General features: G+C 38.3%; 1 protein-coding gene across 2 annotated transcripts in view; it reads left to right on the forward strand.

The window, feature by feature from the left end:
- Positions 1-21,166, forward strand: part of FARSB (phenylalanyl-tRNA synthetase subunit beta) — a 73,851-nt gene that overhangs the window by 37,529 nt on the left and 15,156 nt on the right. For both annotated transcript variants that reach the window (XM_057745572.1, XM_057745573.1), the window contains exon 16: positions 8,079-8,234. In XM_057745572.1, the coding sequence (XP_057601555.1) occupies positions 8,079-8,234 (156 nt within the window). The remainder of the gene's footprint in view (positions 1-8,078; positions 8,235-21,166) is intronic.

Raw genomic sequence — 21,166 nt, forward strand, 5'->3', positions numbered from 1 at the left:
TGAAAACCTTTACTGGCCATTAAAGGGTTAATGTCACCTTGCTAAGATACTTGGAGCTCATTTTTATCCTAACTTTTTTTTTTTTTTAATCCTCTAGCCGCAGTATGTGGCACATGGGATCTTAGTTCCCCAACCAGGGATCAAACCCGTGCCCCCTGCATGGAAGCATGGAGTCTTAACCACTGGACTGCCAGGGAAGTCCTTATCCTAACTATTGACTTAGTTGGTTTTTCTTCTGTTGTGCCCCTTTTTTTTTTTTTTAGGAAAAGAAAACCAAAATGTACTGATGTGGCAATTTACTTAAGAAAATAAGAATGTTGTTGTTTTGAGCAGTTCATCACTCACTTCTTTTCACTGAATTGAGCATATATGTTTTTTACCATCTCTCAAACCAGGAATCATTTCTCTTTTGGATCCACATTAGTCATTTCCTCCTAAATAATGGAACAATTTTGAAGACAAAATATCTAGACCATCAAAAGTGAAATGATAGAGCAGTTTTCCATTTACTGTGAAAAAGTCTCACATTTTCACTAGTGAGATCATACTCAAACTACTGGTTCAGAAGGGGTGGAGATGTATGGCAAGAGTGGGCAAGACATTCATTGTACTGGTAGAAAGTATGTTTTAGTTCCTTTTCTTTGCTAGGGACTGCTTGGAATATGAGAGGAAAGGTTGCCAGCTTTGAGACAGACCAGTAAACAGTTTTTATAGGTAGTGCTCCAAGGCAGCGTACAAGGCACCCTAATAGCACAGAGAAGGGAGTGACACTAGCTTGGTTTATAACATTAAGGAAAACACAACACTCTCAGCCTCATGTCAGTTTTGTGTAGACAAGCGTATCTTCCAAAATGGAAATGGAAAAGGAATCTATACTGGGTTTGAATATGTATGCCACAAATTCTGTCTGATCTGCTTTCCTGTAAGAGCAGACAAAGTGTACCAGCCCCTATTTTCATGCTTGACCTCACCAGACAGCTTCTTATGCTATTGTGGACTTTCTGACTGGCTGTGCCTGTCGTGAGGCTGTCAGGCTGCTGGTGAGGAACTCAGGCACCCTCCTCAAGTGTGAGGATTTCCACTCTGAGTCAGACACACTCCTGTTCTTTGAGGCTGAGCCAATCACTGCATTTGTGGAATTGTAAGATCTGAAGTTGCTGCAACATTTTTAAAAATTAGTCATGACTGGAGGGACTAAGCCGATTTATCCCTTTTGTTGGGCAGAGTGGTGTATGTCTTTGGAATGAGAAGTTAAATACACACTCTGTTGTGAGGTAAATTTTCAGCTTTATTATAACGGGGAAGTCCAGTAGAGGATATACTGAAGCTATCAGATAGGGCCGCTGTGTGAGTAACTGGCTGGTTTCAGTTGTTGATACTTCTGTCCTTTCTGTTCAGTGTCCAGAAGAAACTATAAACAAGATAGTAGTGAAAAAATCACTTCAGAGGAGCAATTGTGAATTGCTAATCTTCATGCCCAGAAATGAAACTGTATGTTGCGAAAGTCCAACATTCTGGCTTTTTATTAAATGCAGATTTTTCTTCCATCACACATTATTCCACAGTGGTCCCTGAAGCTGCCAGGATGCTTAAAAGCTAACAAAAATGGCAGGAGAAAATGCATCACAGGGTTGAGTCTAAGTTTAAAAGGAACGATAGCTAAGAGGGCAGACTTAGTTTGGCTTTGAAAAGCAAGTACTACATAGGGCGATTTAAATTTAGCATGATACAGTCATCCCATTGTCAGTTTGACTTATATCAGTGGAGAACCTTGATAATCATATTGCGCTTTAGTTTTAACTACTGCATGTAAAAAATTGCGGGTTTTAATAATTACTACAGTAGGAGGAATGGGTTAAAGGCCCTTGACCCCTCAGAGGGGTCTGGGTACCTTACTCGCCTCAGCAAGCTCGCTTGCTCCATGCCTTCACCTCTTGCTCAGGCCATCCCTGTATCTGCAGAGCATTGCTTCAGTCCCGGATCAAGCCTCATTTCCTCTGACCCCCAAATTGCTGTTTAAATAGTTTCTAAAGTTTCTCATTCTCCCTGAAGCTTTTCTAAATCAGAGAATGACCTACTTCTTACCTTGCCTAGTTTGGATGTGGAAATCCAGAATTTAAAAAAAATTTTTAAGTTTAAAGTTTTTTTTAAAGTTTTTTAAACTTTTAAGTTTAAAGTTAATGTTCTTTTCCCCTCCCTGGACCACCATGGCCGCATAAAACAGAGCTAATTCACTGTTCTTTTATGATTTGGTTTGTTTCTTCTATTTGCTATCAGTTTGTACCTTTCATGTATTGTTCTTATGTTGTAACCTACTAAAATATAGGGGCCCGATCTGTGTAGTTTTTTGTGTAATTCTTTGCTTAATAAAAAGCTCAGTGAAAGCATTTTCACTATGAGCTTGTAAAATACTTCAGCTCTGAGAAATTATCCGTTAATTCTGTAGCCATTAAATAATGGAAGATTATCTAGCATCCACATGTGGAATGTGGCTTTCTGAAGAGAGCTGATGTCATCAGTCTGGATTAATTTAATTTTACTACTTCATATTTTTGGCATTTAGAATTTCCAGTTAATAATTTAAAAAATATGGGTGTGAGGAACATCGACATTAAAAATATTTAAAGTAGCATCATTCGCATGTGATGGCATCTTAACTATGTAAATAACAACATTTTTAATATAGAAAGTTATTTTAGTACGTTTGGTTCAACGCAGTTAAGATCTGCTAACGTTGAGTATAATGTGCTCTGTCATGCATTGAATATTGTATTTTTTTTAGCAGATAAAAATCTATTCCAGGTTTATGTTAACGAAATAAAAGCCAACCCACAAGGATGTAACTTTTTCCTTCATATGTTGAGAAGGCCATAGGTTTTTCCTCACATTTATTCTTGGCTTTCAGCATTATTTGAAAAAGCCTCTACCTCAGTGTTGTAATATAGAAGTGTTTTAGGGAAAATTGTTCTTAAATTTTATTATGTTTGTTTTTAAAATTGAAAATATATTTGCAGTATCTTTAAGAACTTTCACAAGTATATATTTTTAAGAGTAATTCCACTATTTTCACATTAAAAAAAAAAATACACGTATTCAACTTCTCCCAAATCCTGCTCTTAGAATTAGTTGCGAGACATTCTGTGCATATGCAGCCATATGTTTAACATTTCTACATATAGCCACAGATGCAGATAAATACTTTTTAGTCTTTATACAAATAGGATTATGCTTTTTCTGTCTCGTTCTGTACTTTTTTCCTATGAACACATTCTGGCCACCTCATTCTTTTTAATGGCTGCATAGTATTCCATTATATGGATATATTGTAATTTATTTACTCAAACTGTTATGACGACCGTTTAGACTGTTACCAGGTTTTTGCTAAAATATGTCTATTGTAATGAATATCCTTGTATCCTTATACAAATTGTATTTTTAGAAATTGAATTTGTCAGTCCATGGGGTATGCACATTAAATGTTTGCTACCTTGTCAAATTCTCTTCTAAAAAGGATTTTTTACTAATTTTCAATCCTACCAAGAGTGTGTAAAAATTCTTGTTCTCCCACATTAGATCTCATTTTTAAAGGTATATGTCTTCATAGGAGTCTTGTAGCTTTTGTGATCGTTAGGCCTACTCTGAAATTCTTCTGAAGATAAATAAAATTTGCAATATAAGCTGTCATCTCATAGGTACCAATATTAAAGAAATTTGTTGGATGGAGTAGACTAAAAATCAAGGTGATTTGTTTCATTTTCTGAGCTTGGCCAGGCTATTGTTCTCAAGCTCAATATCAGCCACTGATTGCCCTGGGAGCTTTGCTGGTTTCCTGGTAGGTTTTCTCCTAGCATCTTCATTTGGGCTTCTCTATGAATGTGATAATAGAGATGGAACAGTTCTCTTGAAGACTCTATCCTTTTCTGTTCTGTGCCATTTATGATAACATAACCTAATACCCCTAATTTGCTTTTAATCATTGGTACTTTGGTGAAAGAGAATCTACGCTAAGCAGAAGCCTATTCTAAAAATTTGAGTTGTATGTGATAGTCATTTACTAAGGGACATCATTTATCACTTTTTTCCCTTTTTTCTTCTTCTATGAAATCATTTGGCATGTTCTTTCAGCTTCCAGAATTGTAGCCAGCCACCCCTCCTCTGGGTGGTTTACATCAGCCTCTCTGGGCAGTACTTTGAAGTCTGTGAAAGACACTGGTAATTTAGGCTGACATACTTGGCAGGCCCATTTAAAAAGCAGAATTGTTTGATGGCATGACACAAGAGGTCTGTTAACTGAGTTATAAAGAACTGAGGCCTTTCCAACAAACCCTACTTTTGGCATGAAATTTAAATAGTTCTTATTTTGTGGCATGCAGTCAGTGAACTTCCTGTGATGTAATATGGTCCCTCAGTGCAAAATACTAGGAAGTGGGAATTTTACTATGCCTAGCAGTTTCTCTAAGGAGGAATTCTGAATGGAACTGAGTATATGGTTATTTTCTCTTTTATTCAGTCCAGCTGATTCAGAGGGAATATCTTAGCAAGTTGCGAGGAAGCAAGTCTAGGGGGAGTGGTAGCACTGGAGGGAGATGTGAAAAACCAGCCAATCAGTGGTGGGAGCTGGGAGGGGACACCGAAATAATGCCTTTAATCTCATTCTTATGGTGGGTTTAGTATAAGGCCCTAAAAGTCAGTGGCCTTTCCTAAAAATACTGCAAAATTGAATTTAAAAATATGTAGCTCATTATTGTATATGTGTGTGTTGTAAACATCCTGAAACCTTTCTTGAACGGAGTATAATTTTTAAGTCCTGTATTTTTTATTGTAATTTTAGTATTCAGATGATCAAAATCACTTAATTTTTTTTTTTTTAATTCTAAGTCTTTAAACCAGATGTTGCTCCTCTTATCAGAAAGGCAACTTTTACATAATTTGGAGATCAGGACAGAAGTATTGAGGCAAAGGTTACCAAAATAGAGCTTCCAGTTTGTGTTGCTAAGCTCTCTGAATGATGGCATTACTGTTGGACTCTTCTCTCACAGCAAAAATGGAACTACAAAGTAGTTTCAGTACGTGTCTCTGTGTTAAAGTGGAAGCATGTGACACCAACAAATGGGTACCACATGGCAGAGATACCCAGGAGCAAGTCCGTAATATGAAAGGGATAAATTAGTTCTGTTTCATTTTTTTTTCCCTTCAAGAGGAAGGGGAGTGGAGAGAGAGAGGGAGAGAAGGGAGGGTGTGTGTGTGTGTGTGTGTGTGTGTGTGTGTGTGTGTGTGTGTGTGTGTGTGTGTGTGTGTGTGTGTGTGTGTGTGTTCGTTCCTACAGAGGAATCAGGCCCCTCATTTTAGTTAATCAGTGTGATTGATTTAGTGAGGTTTTATGCCTGCCTGGTTTTAATACTAATCTTTTTTCTGGCACCTTCGATTGTAGCTTTTAGATACCAAATTACTTTATTCTTGCATATGGAAATGATGGAGAGTGACAGTGGCACAGTACTTACTTTCCAACATCAGCTGGCTCTTGTGCTGACTTAGAATGCGGCCACTGTCTTGTCCTGGCCTTGCATAATAGTTTTTTGTATATGCTTTATTCATTTATTCAGATAATAATTGTTGAGGGTTTAGTCTGTGCAGGCCCTATGCTGGCTTTGACTTCTACCCTCTAGGGATACCTAGAGTGGAGTGCTTTGAACATAGTGGGTGCTAAGAAATGTTACATGGCAAGAACAGTTGTTTCTCTTTGTGTGTTCAGTCCAAAGTTTACCTCAGAATATACTTTCCATGAGTTACGTACTGTTGATGGCTAGAAACTTTAGTTAACTGACTTCTAAAAATAATTCTAGTTGCTTAACTAGAATTTGTAAATATGAAAATGAAAACGTTTATCATATCAAAAACATTTCAAGAGTGCACATCTTTGACTATATTAAATATATATTCACACATAAGTTTACCCTTTTATTGTTTATTTTCATCTAAATCCTTTAGAGATTTAGAGATTTCATCTAAATCCTCTAGAGATTTAGAGATTTCTGCTGTATAGTAGAGAGGGCATGGGTTTTAGAGTTACACATTCCTGGTCAAATCCTGGTTTTGTAACTTATTAGCTGTGTAATTAATTACAGTTAGCTCCAGGCAGTTAGCTTGACTTTAGGCAAAACCCTTCTGAGCTTTTGTTTCCCCATCTTATTTGCCCTATCCACTTTATAGGTGCAGTGAAGCCTAGCTTACATGAGTGTCTTGAGAATTAAGATGACAGATAGGTTGATAGAAAGACACTAAGTCCTGGCACATAGTAGATGATCAGTTCATGTTAGTTTATTGGCTGTTTACCCCGTTTATTGGCTCGCTTTTATATTACTTTGGTAGTAAATACAGTGTTTTCAAATACTGCTTTGTTTATTTGGATATCTGGAGGGCAAGAGACATTCTATATTTTGTGCAAATTATGGCTATGGGTATAAGTCTGTGGAAGAACTTTTGCTTAATACATGCTAATATGAAGCAGCTTTTTCTTTTTGGTTTGTTCCTCCAGGTAGACATTGGTTTGTTCTTTTCCTAATTTGAGAGGCAAAATGAAGCCAACATTCATTCAGTGTTTGTGTAGAGCAGTGGTCTCCTCCAGAATTTATTAAAGGGCCACAAGAGTATTTACCTGTTAAAAAGTTAAATGTTCTCCACTGAATTTGAGTCTGTCTTTATATACTATGCATTTCTTTCTTTAAAAAGGAGTTTTAAAGTTTTGTAACATCACGGCAAATACAAAACAGTTCTATCACTCCCAAAACCCACATGTTCTCCCATTGTAGTCACATTTTTGCTCCTACATCTAACCCTGGGTGACCACTATCTTGTTCTCTGTTGCTATAGTTTTGCCTCCTCCAGAATGTCATATTAGTGGGTTTATATCGTCCACTTATATTGCCTTTTAAGACTGGCTTCTTTCATTCTGCTTCATGTCCTTGAGATTCATCTAAGGTATCGAGTCTACCTTATTGCTGAGTAGTATTCCATTGTGTGGGTGAACCAGTTTATCTAGTTACCCATTAGAGTTCACTTGAATTATTGCAGTTACTTTAAAAAATATTTTTATACATTTGTCCTGATTTTCAAAGTAGAACAAATATACTAATCAAGGGAAAGTGGGGGAAAAAACCCCATCCTGCCCGTAACCTCTATTAACATTCAGGTATATTTCTTTACATTCTTTTTCCTATGCATGGAGTTTTTTGGCTCGTGGTTATATTTACATAGCTGTGATTCTTCATAAGTTGCTTTTTATTTCATGTTTTAATTGTGATGTGTATATATGACATATGCAGGTTAAAAAGATTATAAAGCAAACACTAGTGTAACCATCTGAATTAAGACCCTTCCCTTTACCTAGAGCAATCAACTGTCCTAACTTTTATCATAGTCTTTCCCTTCTTTGCTTCGTAGTTTTCCAACTTAATGTCTATTCTTCAGACCATGTAGTTTAGTTTTGACTCCTTTTGAACTTTGTGGTCTCCTTTTTTTTGCTTTGTTTTATAAGTATTTGCTCTGGCTCTATTATGATAAATCTTCATAAAGATGCCTTTTAGCCGCCTAGGCTTCTGCTGAGTGATTGTGCTGTACTTTACATAGACATTTCCCAATTTGGGTTGTTTCTGATTTTCACTGTTGGAAATAATGCTTTATGTAGAAGTAATATCTTTTTACATGAAACCTTTTTTGTATTTAGAATTATGTCTTGGGTATAGTATTGTGAATAAAAGAGTATGAAGTTTTAAGGCTCTGAAAAATGTTGCAAAATTCTTCACCAATTAAATTCTTTACTAGTTCATACCACAGTGAAGCCTTATCGTTCCCAGGCCAGCATTGAGGGTTTTCCAAATCTCCCCGAGTAAAAACATCTCAGGGAATTTGATGGATGAAAAACCATCTTATCTTGTGACTCTGAGGTTAATTGGTTCTCTGTATGTTTACTGATTAGTGTCCTTTTTTGTTGATTTTGCCCGAGTTTGTGTGTTGGGGTAAATCAGCTTCTTAAGTTGATGGTCAGTGTAGCCTTGTGACCAGTTCTTTTATTTTTTCAGATGTAGGTGCAAGAAACTACAGACACCTCTGTGCTGTTTATTACAACAAGAATCCTGGGTTTGAGATAATCCATGGGCTTCTGGACAGAATCATGCAGCTGCTTAATGTGCCTCCCGGTGAAAAGAAGGGAGGATATGCGATCAAAGCGTCAGAAGGTGAGACAGATCCGCTAAGTCTAGAGTTAGTGATACTGTAATGAAGAAGCCAAGCCCTATTTGTGATAAAGCTTTTTTGGTTTTGATTTGGTGGGGGGAGGTGGGAGGTAGAGCTTCATATCAATTAATTGTCAGTATTTTCTAGAAAAATCCTTTTTCCCTCCAGCATTTTGAGAAAATGCTTTTCAGCGCTCTTCTAGTGCCACACAGTATACTTTTGTTCCAACCGAGCGCTGGTAACCTCTCATTACTGGCACCATCAAGCCATGGCCAACCCACAGTCCAAACTGGAAGCTGAGAAAACCTAAACTCATGACTTGTGCTCAGAGTCGCCCGTCTTAAGCCTTTAAGGCAAAAGAAGGAAAAAGACAGTGGAGGTTAGGCTAACTAAATTGTCTATATACTCCTAAAATGCTAGTTTCTTGTTGTCTGAGGAATTCTGAAATTTTTGTTTTTCATATCCCTTTAGCTTGAATCAGTGTATTTTGTTAGAGAAGAGATCCAGAAACCGCTTGAAAGAAACATTTTACCACTTCATTTCCACGTTTACCTGACAATTTTATAACTCTTCGGCATCTTAAATTTCTATTGGAACATTCACTTTTTTTGAAGTGCTATTTAGCAGTACTTGTAGTGGTGTGAAGTTTGGGGGGACATATTTTTGTTTTTCCCTTAAGTTTATTCTTCTTAGTCCTCAGAGATGGTGTTTTATTGTTGTTTGTATTATTTTTTGTTTTAATTTGCAAACTTCTTTTACAATGCTTAAATAACCTTAAATATATGGGCCTTTTTAGGTTGAAGATTTGTGGTGTTATCTTTTTTTTTTAATAAAATTGAAAGATTAAATATTGCAGCAAGTTACTGTTTTCTACCACATCTCTTATTAGCAATCATTCAGTGAAGTGTGGAATTTTAAAGTGTTGGAAGTGGGTCTTGGAGTTCATCAAGTCCAGTTCGTTGGTTTGACAAGTGAAGGAGCTGAGGATAGGCAAGTTAAGTGAGTTGGGCTGGGTCACACATGTGGAACCCAGGCTTCCTGCCTCCCCATGTTCTTTCCACAAGACCAAGTTGCCTAACTTTATAGTGGCTTTACTTACTCATTCACCAGTTGACTCTTCTAGAATTCTGCTTTTTTTTTTTTTTTATAATGTTACTTTTCAAATTCTTAATTATTTTATTTTTTATTTATTGGCTGCATTGGGTCTTCATTGCTGCGCACAGGCTTTCTGTAGTTGCGGAGAGCAGGGACTACTCTTCATTGCAGTGCGTGGGCTTCTTATTGCAGTGGCTTCTCTTGTTGTGCAGCATGGGCTCTAGGATCATGGGCTTTGGTAGTTGCAGCAAGTAGGTTCAATAGTTGTGGCTCTCAGGCTCTAGAGTGCATGCTCAGTAGTTGTGATGCACGGGCTTAATTGCTCTGAAGCATATGGAATCTTCCCAGACCAGGGATCAAACTGTGTTCCCTGCATTGGCAGGTGGATTTTTTTTTTTTAATTTATTTATTTACTCATTTATTTATTGGCTGTGTTGGGTCTTCATTGCTGCACACGGGCTTTCTCTAGTTGCTGAGAGCAGGGGCTGCTCTTCATTGCGGTGCGCGGGCTTTATATTGTGGTGGCTTCTCTTGTTGCGACTCTCAGGCTCTAGGCACGCAGGCTTCAATAGTTGTGGCACATGGGCTCAGTAGTTGTGACTCAGGCTCTAAGAGCACTGTCCTAGTAGTTGTGGCACACGGGCTTAGTTGCTCCATGGCATGTGGGAATCTTCGCAGAACAGGGATCGAACCTGTGTCCCCTGCATTGGCAGGTGGATTCTTAACCACTGCACCACTAGGGATGTCCCAGCAGGTGGATTCTTAACACTGCAACACCAGCGAAGCCCTAGAATTCTGCTTTAAGATCTGGTCATCCAAGTTAATGACAACCTGAAAGCTGACATGACACATTTTTTTTTAACCTTCTATATAGTCTTTTCTCAGAAATTTTACTTCATATAGAGATTAGCTGGATAAAAATCTGTTCCCTGAAACAGATTATGCCATATATATGAGATCTAATTTTTTTTTCTTACTTGAAAGGTTGCAAAGAGCTGAAATGGTAAATTGGAGCATAATTTGTTGTGGAGATACTTTTATATGTAATTTTTATATTAATGATGTTTCTATAAGCCATAAAGCAGTGTCTTAATATAATGACTCTCCTGCCTCAATAAGTTCCTTAGACATATTTCTCAGAAAAATCTGAGTTCCCAGTCATGAGACAGGCTTCAAGAAGACAGAATAAGTAGGACACAGATCCTGCTGTCAAGGAACCTACAGGGGGAATGACCACTGCATACCAACAAGAGGGAGGTGGTGCAGCTTCTTAAGGGGCATCTGGGAAAACATTGGTAAGTTTCTGGGAAGTGACATGGGCCTTTGAAGGAATAGGTGGGAGACAGAGGAAGCAAGGCAAACCACTGAAGCAAAGCCAAAAATGATGGGAAACATGGCCCAGTGCAGTTTGGTTTGACTATAGGGTGAGGAAGAAGCACGGGACTGCATTTAGAGTCGTGAGTGCTAGAAAAAGGAATTTTAGCTAGTTAGCTGGAAAATATTGAAGCCGTTGCTTCTTTTTTTTTTCTGTAAGTGAATGATGTGATTAGATCTGTACTTTGAAGGGATTAAACTGGCAGAATGTAGGTTGGATGGCATGGAGAGTACAGGGGAAGAAAATGGTTGAAAGGTGTTATAGTGAGAATAGGGACTTGACCTTGAATGTTGGCTGAGGCTATACCAAGGAGAAGACTGATTTAAGAAACTTTATGAAGGTAGAAGCTACAGCATTCAGCATTTGGAACAGGTTCACTTGGAACCTTTTGTGCCACTCGGAACCTTTTAAGATACAGCTCATATGTGTTGATCTTTTTTAAGTTCTATTTTTGTCATTCTAAACCTATAATATTATAATTTTAATATTATATGTTTTAGCACCAAAACAACATAGTCCTTAATTTCCTTAATATGTAGATGTCTATTGTTTTGGTTTGGAGAGAGGAAGTGTGTGTGTGTGTTTGTGTTTAAATTAGAAAACACATTCATAAACTGTAACCACTTATGATGTGGTTCTAGATCTTTATGTTCAGTTTTTTAGGCCAAGTTGTTATTGGTGTTTGATTTTGTATGAGGACAGGCTATCTTGTGTTTCCTTTTTTTTTTAATTAATTAATTAAGTAATTGGCTATGTTGGGTCTTCATTGCTGCGTGTGGGCTTTCTCTAGTTGTGGTGAGTGGAAGCTACTCTGTTGCAGTGAGCCAGCTTCTCATTGTGGTGGCTTCTCTTGTGGTGGAGCACGGGCTCTAGGCATGTGGGCTCTAGGCATGTAGGCGCTAGTAGTTGCAGCACGCAGCCTCAGTAGTTGTGGCTTGAGGGCTCTAGAGCACAGGCTCAGTAGTTGTGGTGCACAGGCTTAGTTGCTCCGTGGCATGTGGGATCTTCCTGGCCCAGGGATTGAACCCCTGTCCCCTGCATTGGCAGGTGGATTCTTTTTTTTTTTTTTTTTTTTTTTTGGCACACGGGCTTAGTTGCTCCGCGCGCATGTGGGATCTTCCTGGAGCTGGGATCGAACCCGTGACCTCTGCATGGGTAGGCGGATTCTTAACCGCTGCGCCACCTAGGAAGCCCCTAGGTGGATTCTTAATCACTGCACCACCAGGGAAGTCCCTGTGTTTCCTTTTGAATTTACTTTGGCTCTCAGAATATTGTAATGTCTTATTACATTTTGATTCTCTATTTTGATTATCTGATGACAAACAATGTTTTTTTTTTAATCTATTTTTTCCTGATTACCTATCTTTTAATGGTTAAAGAAACCAAGACCTAAACAAGTGGCTTGTCAAAATAAGTCAGCAGTAAAGTTGGTATAGGTTCTTCATCTAAAATTTCATATATATGAAGGTGGGTCAAAAATTATCTGTACTCGGGTTATATTAAAACGTCTATAAATTCTATAGCCAGAGTGTGGATAATTTTTGACTCACCTTCATAATTTTGTTTATATGTATATCTCCTAAGTAAATTTCTACATAGGAATTTGGTTGCTAGGGTGTGTTTAGCTACATCTTTTCCTCAGATGTATTGTTACTTTGCATATAGCTTTTTCTGCTTTAAGAAAAGGTCTTCAGAGTATCAAGAAGTCAAGTAGAAATAGATTAAGAGCTACCGTTTCCTGCCATTCTTGATTACTGAGTTGTCTTCTGTTACTCTGGCATATGGTTTACCTTTTAATAATTAAAAGTCCCTGGTGGCTTTGCCATTATAATTGAGCTAAGTCTGTTCACCAGAGAGTCTTGCTAATGTGCGTTCAGTGGCAGGTGTACCTAATCTCTCTCTGTCCTTTCTAATGAACACCACTGACTTCCTTTTGTGCTGCTTTGTTTGGTGGTAGAGAGTGGATCAGAACTTGGTTCCCCTTTGAGAAACTTGGCCCTGTCCATTGTGAGAGAAATCTGGAGGCTCATTTCATTGATCATTACGTTGATGCCAGGGAGTTCTGTTGACATTGGCTCGTAACCTTGCTTCTCATGCAGGCAGCAGCCCTTTGCAGCCGGTGGATTGCTGCGAAGCACTCCCGTGTCCTGTGACTGCACCCACAGTTAGAAACATGGTCGCTTAGTCTCACATGGTTGCTTAGTTTTTATTTACTGAGCGCCCTTGCAGTTAAGAACACAAGGTAAGCTAGAATGTCAGACTGCTGATACAACAAGGGCAGTCTTGAGTGGCAAAAAAGAAAGAAGAACCTTTAACTTTTTAACAGACTGTAGAGCATTCTGAGTGCTTCAAACAAGTTTTAGTGGCATTTGATCAGATCATTACAGCATATGTATATGCTTTCTTTCAGACTTCTTCCCCTTTGTTTTTGTGGTTTGTTGCAAACTAAATTATGTATGTTAAAATGCATTTATCCTTTTCAAAAACCACTTCTGGGCAAGGAAAATTCCCAACATTTTTGTGTTTAGAACAGCTATGTGGTTCCTGGGCAAATCAGCGGCGAAAATAATTTCTTATAGAAGGTAGTGGGCTTTTGTGTGATTGGCTGCGTTGACTGGAGTGTGTATTTTTCCCCCCTGAATTTGTTATTATTTCAGTTTTGTTTATTCACAAATCTACAGAAAATGTCATTTTAACCTGAGACAAGATCCCTGATGGAAAAACAGAAGTTTTAGTACTTTTAGTTTTGACAATTCTAATTTTCATGCTGCTCAGAATTCATTTTGTGAAACAAAAAATAACCTTGTAAGCATTAGGCACATTTAATCCCACACCATATGTACCCGCAGAGATTATTTAGATACCTTCTGTTACAGCATCACCTAATGATCATTGACTTGACCTATAGGTCATGACCTTTTTCCTCCTTCAGGACACCTGTGAAAGATTTCAGATGCTAAAAAATACGGGTGAAATTGTGATGTCTCCTTGGTCTTCACACTGGTTTTTAGTGTAACATGAGCTTGGAAATATATGAGAAGAATATGTATTGAACAACTTGTTGGAGTAAAGGTGTTCCGTTGATGGTCTGATTTACACAGAAAGTCTAGACTGGAAGAAAGGGGGATCTGTAGGTGTCTCCACTTTTTTAGTTAGCAAAGACATTGCTCTGTTAAGGCACCAAGTTTAAAAGAAAAAAAGTTTGGAAGTTTTTAAGCTTCTGACCTTATTACTCTGTAAAAAATTGTCAGTCCTCTCATTTCCTTTTTTTTGGTGTTTGAGGCAAGCTGTCAAATACTACAATTTTTATTACCTTCTTTGAAGGCTTTATTAAGAGCAATATTAAACACATCAACAGTCATCACCACACGTCAAAACAGCGGGATGACGTGGGGCCACGGTGCCCCTAAAAGCCTCAGCAGTTACCACGATTCGTGTAGTTACCATACTTCATGTATTATTCTTGAGCGGGTTTACTTCCTTGCCTCACTGTCTCTCCTGTGTGTGAGGCAAAGTGCTGTCCACTCATGGCCCCCAGCCCGTGCTCCCGGTGTGCCCTGGTGCCCATGTGGCGTATAGGTACTCAGCGCTGGAGTGTGTGCTCCACCCCAGGTCCCACCTGAATACCTTGCTCAGCTCGCTTTCCCGTCTGATAGGTCTTGTAACACAGTGTTTCTCAACTTCTTTTCTCTCCCTTAAGGAATCTTTTTAGACTTTTTTCCCTAATTGCCCCTCCATAAAATGTTAACACTACTGGTATACTGCATACTTATTATGTACCATATGTATAGCTTTACTTTACACATGAAAAGTATAAACCTTATTTTTAAAATTCAACTCAGGGTTAAGAATAAGTAAACATTTTTAAGTTAAGGGTTAAATTATGGGGTTCTGATGGCCTAGTGGTTAGAATTCCAGTCTCTCACTACTGTGGCCCAGGTTCAATCCCTGGTTGGGAAACTGAGATCCTATAAGCCTAGCAGCACAGCCAGGATAAAAAAAAAAAAAGTAATATACTTATGTAAATTGTAATGTATCAAGTTATATATGCCAATTGGTAATTAATTTAAATATGTAACTGTAACCAGAAATTTTAAAAACCATTCAAAACCTACTTTTCCAGCAAAAATGAAACAATTGAAAAATTAATTTCCTTTTTTTTTTTTTTACAAATTAATTAATTTATTGGCTGTTGGGTCTTTGTTGCTGTGTGCGGCTTTCTCTAGCTGCAGCCAGAGGGGGCTACTCTTCGTTGCAGTGTGCAGGCTTCTCATTGAGGAGCACAGGCTCTAGGCACTCAGGCTTCAGTGGTTGTGGCACATGGGCTCAATAGTTGTGGCTTGCGAGCTTAGTTGCTCCACGGCATGTGGGATCTTCCCAGTTGGCAGGCAGATTCCCAACTACTGCGCCACCAGGGAAGCCCTGAAAAATTAATTTCTTAAAAAATCATTTTAAGTGAATTTAACTTTTCCTTGGTAAGAGAAGATAACTCTTAATTAGCTGGTAGTCAGATGTTGTCGATGTTTTTTCTTTCCAGCATTTGATGGAATTAATATAATAACTAATAACTTTATTTATAAATTTATTTATTTATTATTTTATTGGCTGTGTTGGGTCTTTTTTTGCTGTGCGCAGGCTTTCTTCTTAGTTGCCGTGAGTGGGGGCTACTCTTCGTTGTGGTGTGTGGGCTCCTCATTGCTGTGGCTTCTCTTGTTGCGCAGCATGGGCTCTAGGCGCATGGGCTTCAGTAGTTGCAGCACATGGGCTCAATAGTTGTGGCTCACGGGCTCTAAAGCACAGGCTCAATAGTTGTGGCACATGGGCTTAGTTGCTCCACGGCATGTGGGATCTTCCTTGAGCAGGGATTGAACCCATGTCTCCTGCATTGGCAGGCGGATTCTCAACCACTGCGCCACCTAGGAAGCCCAATAACTTTTAAAATTAGAAACTCTTTTTATTTAATTCTCAAAGCCTGAGCTACGCACGGAAGCTCTCAAGATCACACATAAACAATGTCCATAAGGCAGCCAGTGGTGACTCCTGGCACCATGCAGGTCACCTGTTAATGTGACTTCGAAATTGAGCACTTGATACAAAGTCTTCCAGTCACAGGATCAGAGGCATCTGTCACCATAGTCTGGAGCACTGATCTTACATACATTTGCTGTGTTTTCCATGTCAGTGCTGCTCCTGAGACGCCCAAAACCACCCAGTGAGACGAACGGAATACTAAGGAGTACAGTTTTGTTAAGTAGGGTTCAGCTTTTGAGGGCTCCAAACCACTGTAATATAAGATTTTTTTCATACCCCCCTCTCCCCAGCCAAGAACAAGTTTTCATCCGCCATTGAGAATGCATGCTGTGACTTACTGTGTACTTTGGAGTTATTTCAATTTAACTATATGTGATGGGCAAAAAAGAGAGAGAGGGGGACAAGTATTTTTATTTAACACCTTGTACTCCTTTTTTTCCTGCTTCCAAACTAAACCTTCACTTCCACTATTCTACAGAAAAGGCTATGGCCTAAATACAAAGAGGTGCAAAAGAAGTTCATTTCCAGTTTCAAGGACCCAAATCCTGAAACTTGAGAGGATTTTTAGGGTGATTTGTACTACTCAGGGTTTTTTGTTTTTTGTTTTTCCAATTCTTTTCCATTATAGTTTATTACAAGATACTGAATATAGTTCCCTCTGCTACACAGTAAATCCCTGTTGTTTATTTTATCTATAGTAGTGTACATCTGTTAATTCCATACTCTTGGTTTATCCTCACCCCCTTCCCCTTTGGGAACCATAAGTTTGTTTTCTGTGTCTGTGCGTCTGCTTCTTTTTTGTAAATAAGCTCATTTGTACTATTTTTTAGATTTGTCTTTTTCGGTCTGACTTCACTTAGTATGATATTCTCTTGGATAATGGCATTATTTCGTTCTTTTTATGGCTGAGTAGTATTCCATTGAATTTATACGCCACATCTTCTTTATCCATTCATCTGTTGATGGACACGTAGGTTGCTTCCACGTCGTGGCTATTGTAAATAATGCTGCTGTGAACATTGGGGTGCATGTATCTTTTCGAATTAGAGCGTTCATCTTTTCGGGATGTATGCCTAGGAGTAGGATTGATGGATTATGTGGAGTTCTATTTTTAGTTTTTTAAGGAACTTCTGTACTGTTTTCCATAGTGGCTGTACCAATTTACATTCCCACCAACAGTGTAGGAGGGTTCCCTTTTCTCCACATCCTCTCCAGCATTTATTATTTGTAGACTTTTTGATGTTGGCCATTCTGACCAATGTGAGGTGATACCTCATTGTAGTTTTGATTTGCATTTCTCTACTAATTAGCGATGTTGAGCATCTTTTCTTAGTGTCTTTTGGCCATCCGTATGTCTTCTTTAGGGAAATGTCTGTTTAGGTCTTCCACCCATCTTTGGATTGGGTTGTTTGTTTTTTTTGATATTGAGCTGCATGAGCTTTTTTGTGTATTTTGGAGATTAATCCCTTGTCATTCACATTGTTTGCAAATATTTTTTCCCAGTCCATAGATTGTCTTTTCATTTTGTCTATGGTTTCCTTTGCTGTGCAAAAGCTTCTAAGTTTGATTAGGTCCCATTTGGTTTTTTTTGCTTTTGTTTCCATTACTCTAGGAGATGGATCCAAAATAATATTGCTGGTATTTATGTCAAAGAGTGATCTGCCTATGTTTTTCTCTAGGAGTTTTCTAGTATCCAGTCTTACATTTAGGTCTTTAATCCATTTTGAGTTTATTTTTGTATATGGTATTAGAGAATGTTCTAATTTAATTCTTTTAATGTAGCTATCCAGTTTTCTCAGCATCACTCTTTGAAGAGACTGTCTTTTCTCCATTGTATATTTTTGCCTCCTTTATTGAAGAGTAATTGACTGTAGGTGTGTGGGTTTATTTCTGGGGTCTCTATTCTGTTCCATTCACCCATGTGTCTGGTTTTGTGCCAGTACCATGCTGTTTTGTTTACTGTAGCTTTGTATTGTCTGAATGCACTATTCAGTTTGGATCTTACATATGTAAGTTTGGCTTTCCTCAGGGAGGAGCAGCTTTACATGTTGGCAGCACCCTGTTTTTGGCACATTGGTGTGCTGCAGTGACCACTTTCCTTTGAATTCCGAGAGAATGATGTGTTCTGGTACAAAAAATATCAGATCTCTAAGCAGTCATTTCAGCTTTAATCCAGAAGGATTGAAAGGATGGATGGGTGGAGAGAAAAACAAGTAAACATATTGAATATGTCCCTAGGTGGGGCTGATAAATGAGTGCTCCTATCTGGAAAATGTCCTTTTTCCCCTTGATGTATTCACATTTAGTATTTAGTTTTCTTTCAAGGTGTTGGACTAGGGCAAGAATTGTTAACCTTTTTTTTTTTTTTTTTTTAAGAATTGAATGGAAGAAACTCCTATACTGTAAACCCCATTTTCTTAATTTTTTAAAAAAATTTTGAAACAGTTACAAACTTATTAAAAAAACAAAACAGATGCAGAACAGAAAACTTTCCTGAACCATTTGAGAGTAAATTGCCAACCTGTACATCTTAATACATTAATTAGTGTGTATTTCTTACAAACAAGGACATTGTCCTACATAAGCAAAATATAATCATCAAAACCAGGAAAATATTATTCACATTAATGTTAACCCTATCTAATCCTTATACCCTGTGCAAGTTTTATCAGTTATCCTTATATCAAAATATCACTTGTAGCCTTTCGCTATCATGTCTCATTAGCCTCCTTCTGGAGAGTTCTAGAACAGTCTCTGTTTGACTTTTGTGACTGACAATTTTGAAGATGATAGGCCAGTTATTTTGTAGTGTCCCTCAATTTGGGGTTGTCTGATGTTTTCTTCCCACTAGATTCAAGTTAGGCATCTTTGGAGGAAGATTGCAGAAGTAACGCTCTCTTCTCAATGTATCCTATCCGTGGCACTCAATTTCCATTTATCTCATAGCTGGTAATATTCATTTTAATCACTTGATCAAGCTGGTGTCTACTAGGCTTCTTTACTGTCAAGTTACTCTTTTCTCCATTATCATTAATAAACATTTTGTGGGGAAGAACTTTGAAACTATGTAAATGTTCTGTTCCTAATCAGTCTCTTTGTTTATCTCAGTATGGATTCATTATTTCCTGTTTTATTCAGTGTATTTTAATTCATTATTTATTCTGATGCTCACATTGTCCTCACTTTGGCCGGTGGGAGTCCCTTCAAGCTGGCTTCTGTGTCCTTTTAATGTTCCTATTATTCTTTATCATTATTAGCACTCTCTTGCTTTGGGCACAAGAAGATATTCCAGGCTTATCTTGAACTTTGCGTTGTCTCGTTTCTCCATGCTGGTTCCTGTTAGTGGGGAATGGTGTCTAAACGCCAAGATTTAGGGTTCTAGTTGCTCACAGACATATATACATGCCAATTTACTCCTCTATCTATATTTAAAGACCATAAGCCCACAGTAATACCTCCATTCCAATCCAACACCTTAGGGTTCATTGCAGTTTTCTCCCTTATGTATTTGTGCCTCACTTCTCCAGCAGTGAAACACGTGGTTTCCACAATTCGTAATTTATTCACTTAGCTGCTCATCGCCTCTGCTGGTAACTAAACTCCATTTTCTCCCCCGCATGTCTGCCCTGCTCATCACTCACTTTCGGGGCTCTTCCCCTCACCTGTGGGTGCCTTCCCCGCCCCCTTTAGCTCTGACACCCAGTGCCCAACCTGAGTGTGGGGATTTCTGCCTTCCTCGGCTCTTTTAGGGCTGGATTATTCTGGAAGGGAAGGAGAAGACTTTTTTTTAGGTCTTGAGATGCTTTTATTGGTAGGAAGGTTCTTACTAAAATGAAAGGGAGAAAATAGTTGTATCTGGTGGTGCTCTTTTGGAACTGGGTGATATTATAGGAAATGTATTTCTGGACTCATATAGTTTCTGCCTCAGACCTGGAATCAGCTATGTTGCCAAGTGGCCCTGGTTCCTTTTAGTGGGAAATCAAATTTAGATCACAGTTTAGGTGCTAAGGTTGCTCACTGCTACTGAGCGAGTCATTGTTTCTAGGACTTTTTAGTATGCAGAGTTGAGGAAAACCTTTAAAAAATTTTTTTAAAGTAAAGCATTGAGTTCATATGGACAGTTCCAATTTATATTTAGGATTAGAGGATTTTTACTTAATATGTTTGGCTTTATCTTTATAGTAGCTCTTTTTCTTTACATTGAAAATCTTGGTTCCTAATGAATTTACATTATTACTTATTTGCTGTATCCATCTTTGTTTCAGAATAATAATGTCAATATTATTACTAATAACATTTTTAGAAACAGTTTAAGTTTATCTTCAGTTCTTTTTGTACTTAGAACGTATTCTACAAAATAAAGTACATTTTGACCAACATTTTCCCAGTGTTTCTTTTTAACAGGCAGGACTATAGAAGCCTTAACTAACTAATGCTTGTACCGATTTTTTGAAAGTATCATATTAATTCAGAGTCTGCTTTGTTTAAAAATTAGAAATGCATATTTTACTGTGGACTTTGGGGAAGCAGAACCTTAATCAAACATCCATTAGATGTCTGTCTTCTCTGGTGTTTCTTTCACCTGCCAGCACATTTCTCTCCCCCTGTTATGCTGTCTTTAGAGAGACAGTCTTCTTTTACATCATTGCAGGAGTCCCACAGATTGGCATGCATTTAAAGCATTCCTGATACTTTTATATAAATGATAGGCAGACAGTCTAAATTCATTGAGGACCAAGTTGTGGTTTTGATCTTGATGGATTATTTTGCTTATCATTAGTATTCAGTAGCTGTGGCCTAATTTCCACCTGCTTGAGAAATAAATGGTAATAATCACTTAGGTGACTTGAGCAACCTGTCACCCTCCTGGAAATACCTCCGAGCACGTGCCGGCCCGGGTGCGTCGTGGGCCAGGAATGTGGTCTTCCTGCCGATGGTTCTTCTAGGCCGGATGGGCCGCATGTGAGGCTGGCAGCTCGTCCTCAGACCCCGGCCCTCCACACTTGCAGCCGTGGCAGCCTTCTTATGTCTTAGTTGTTCCTCTTCTGCTCCTGCCCCTCCAGAACCCTGTACTCTCATTGTTCCCATTTTGCCCTATTTAAAAAAATTTTTTTTTTCCAGGAAAGGATCTGACTTGAGGTTCAGTTGATACATATCAGTGTGAACTTAAGAGGTGCTTTGATTTTTAGCCTTTTTTCTCATTGTGAAAGGAGAAAAATTTGGTCACTTTATGAAAATGCCCGGTTCTTAGCTTTAAAACGGGTGGTGGAATAGAAAAACCTCTCCACCTTCTGAAACCACACTTGGTTGATAGCCAGGCACACACTTCCTTATGTGAAAAGAGCATGTTTAGGAAGAGGTAAAAGAAGAAACGTGGGAAACAGCAACGTGGCCCATTAGCAAATAGGCAGACGTTAATTACTTGCCTTTCTT

This window comes from Hippopotamus amphibius, chromosome 8 (assembly GCF_030028045.1).
Source record: "Hippopotamus amphibius kiboko isolate mHipAmp2 chromosome 8, mHipAmp2.hap2, whole genome shotgun sequence".
NCBI classification, from domain to species: domain Eukaryota; kingdom Metazoa; phylum Chordata; class Mammalia; order Artiodactyla; family Hippopotamidae; genus Hippopotamus; species Hippopotamus amphibius.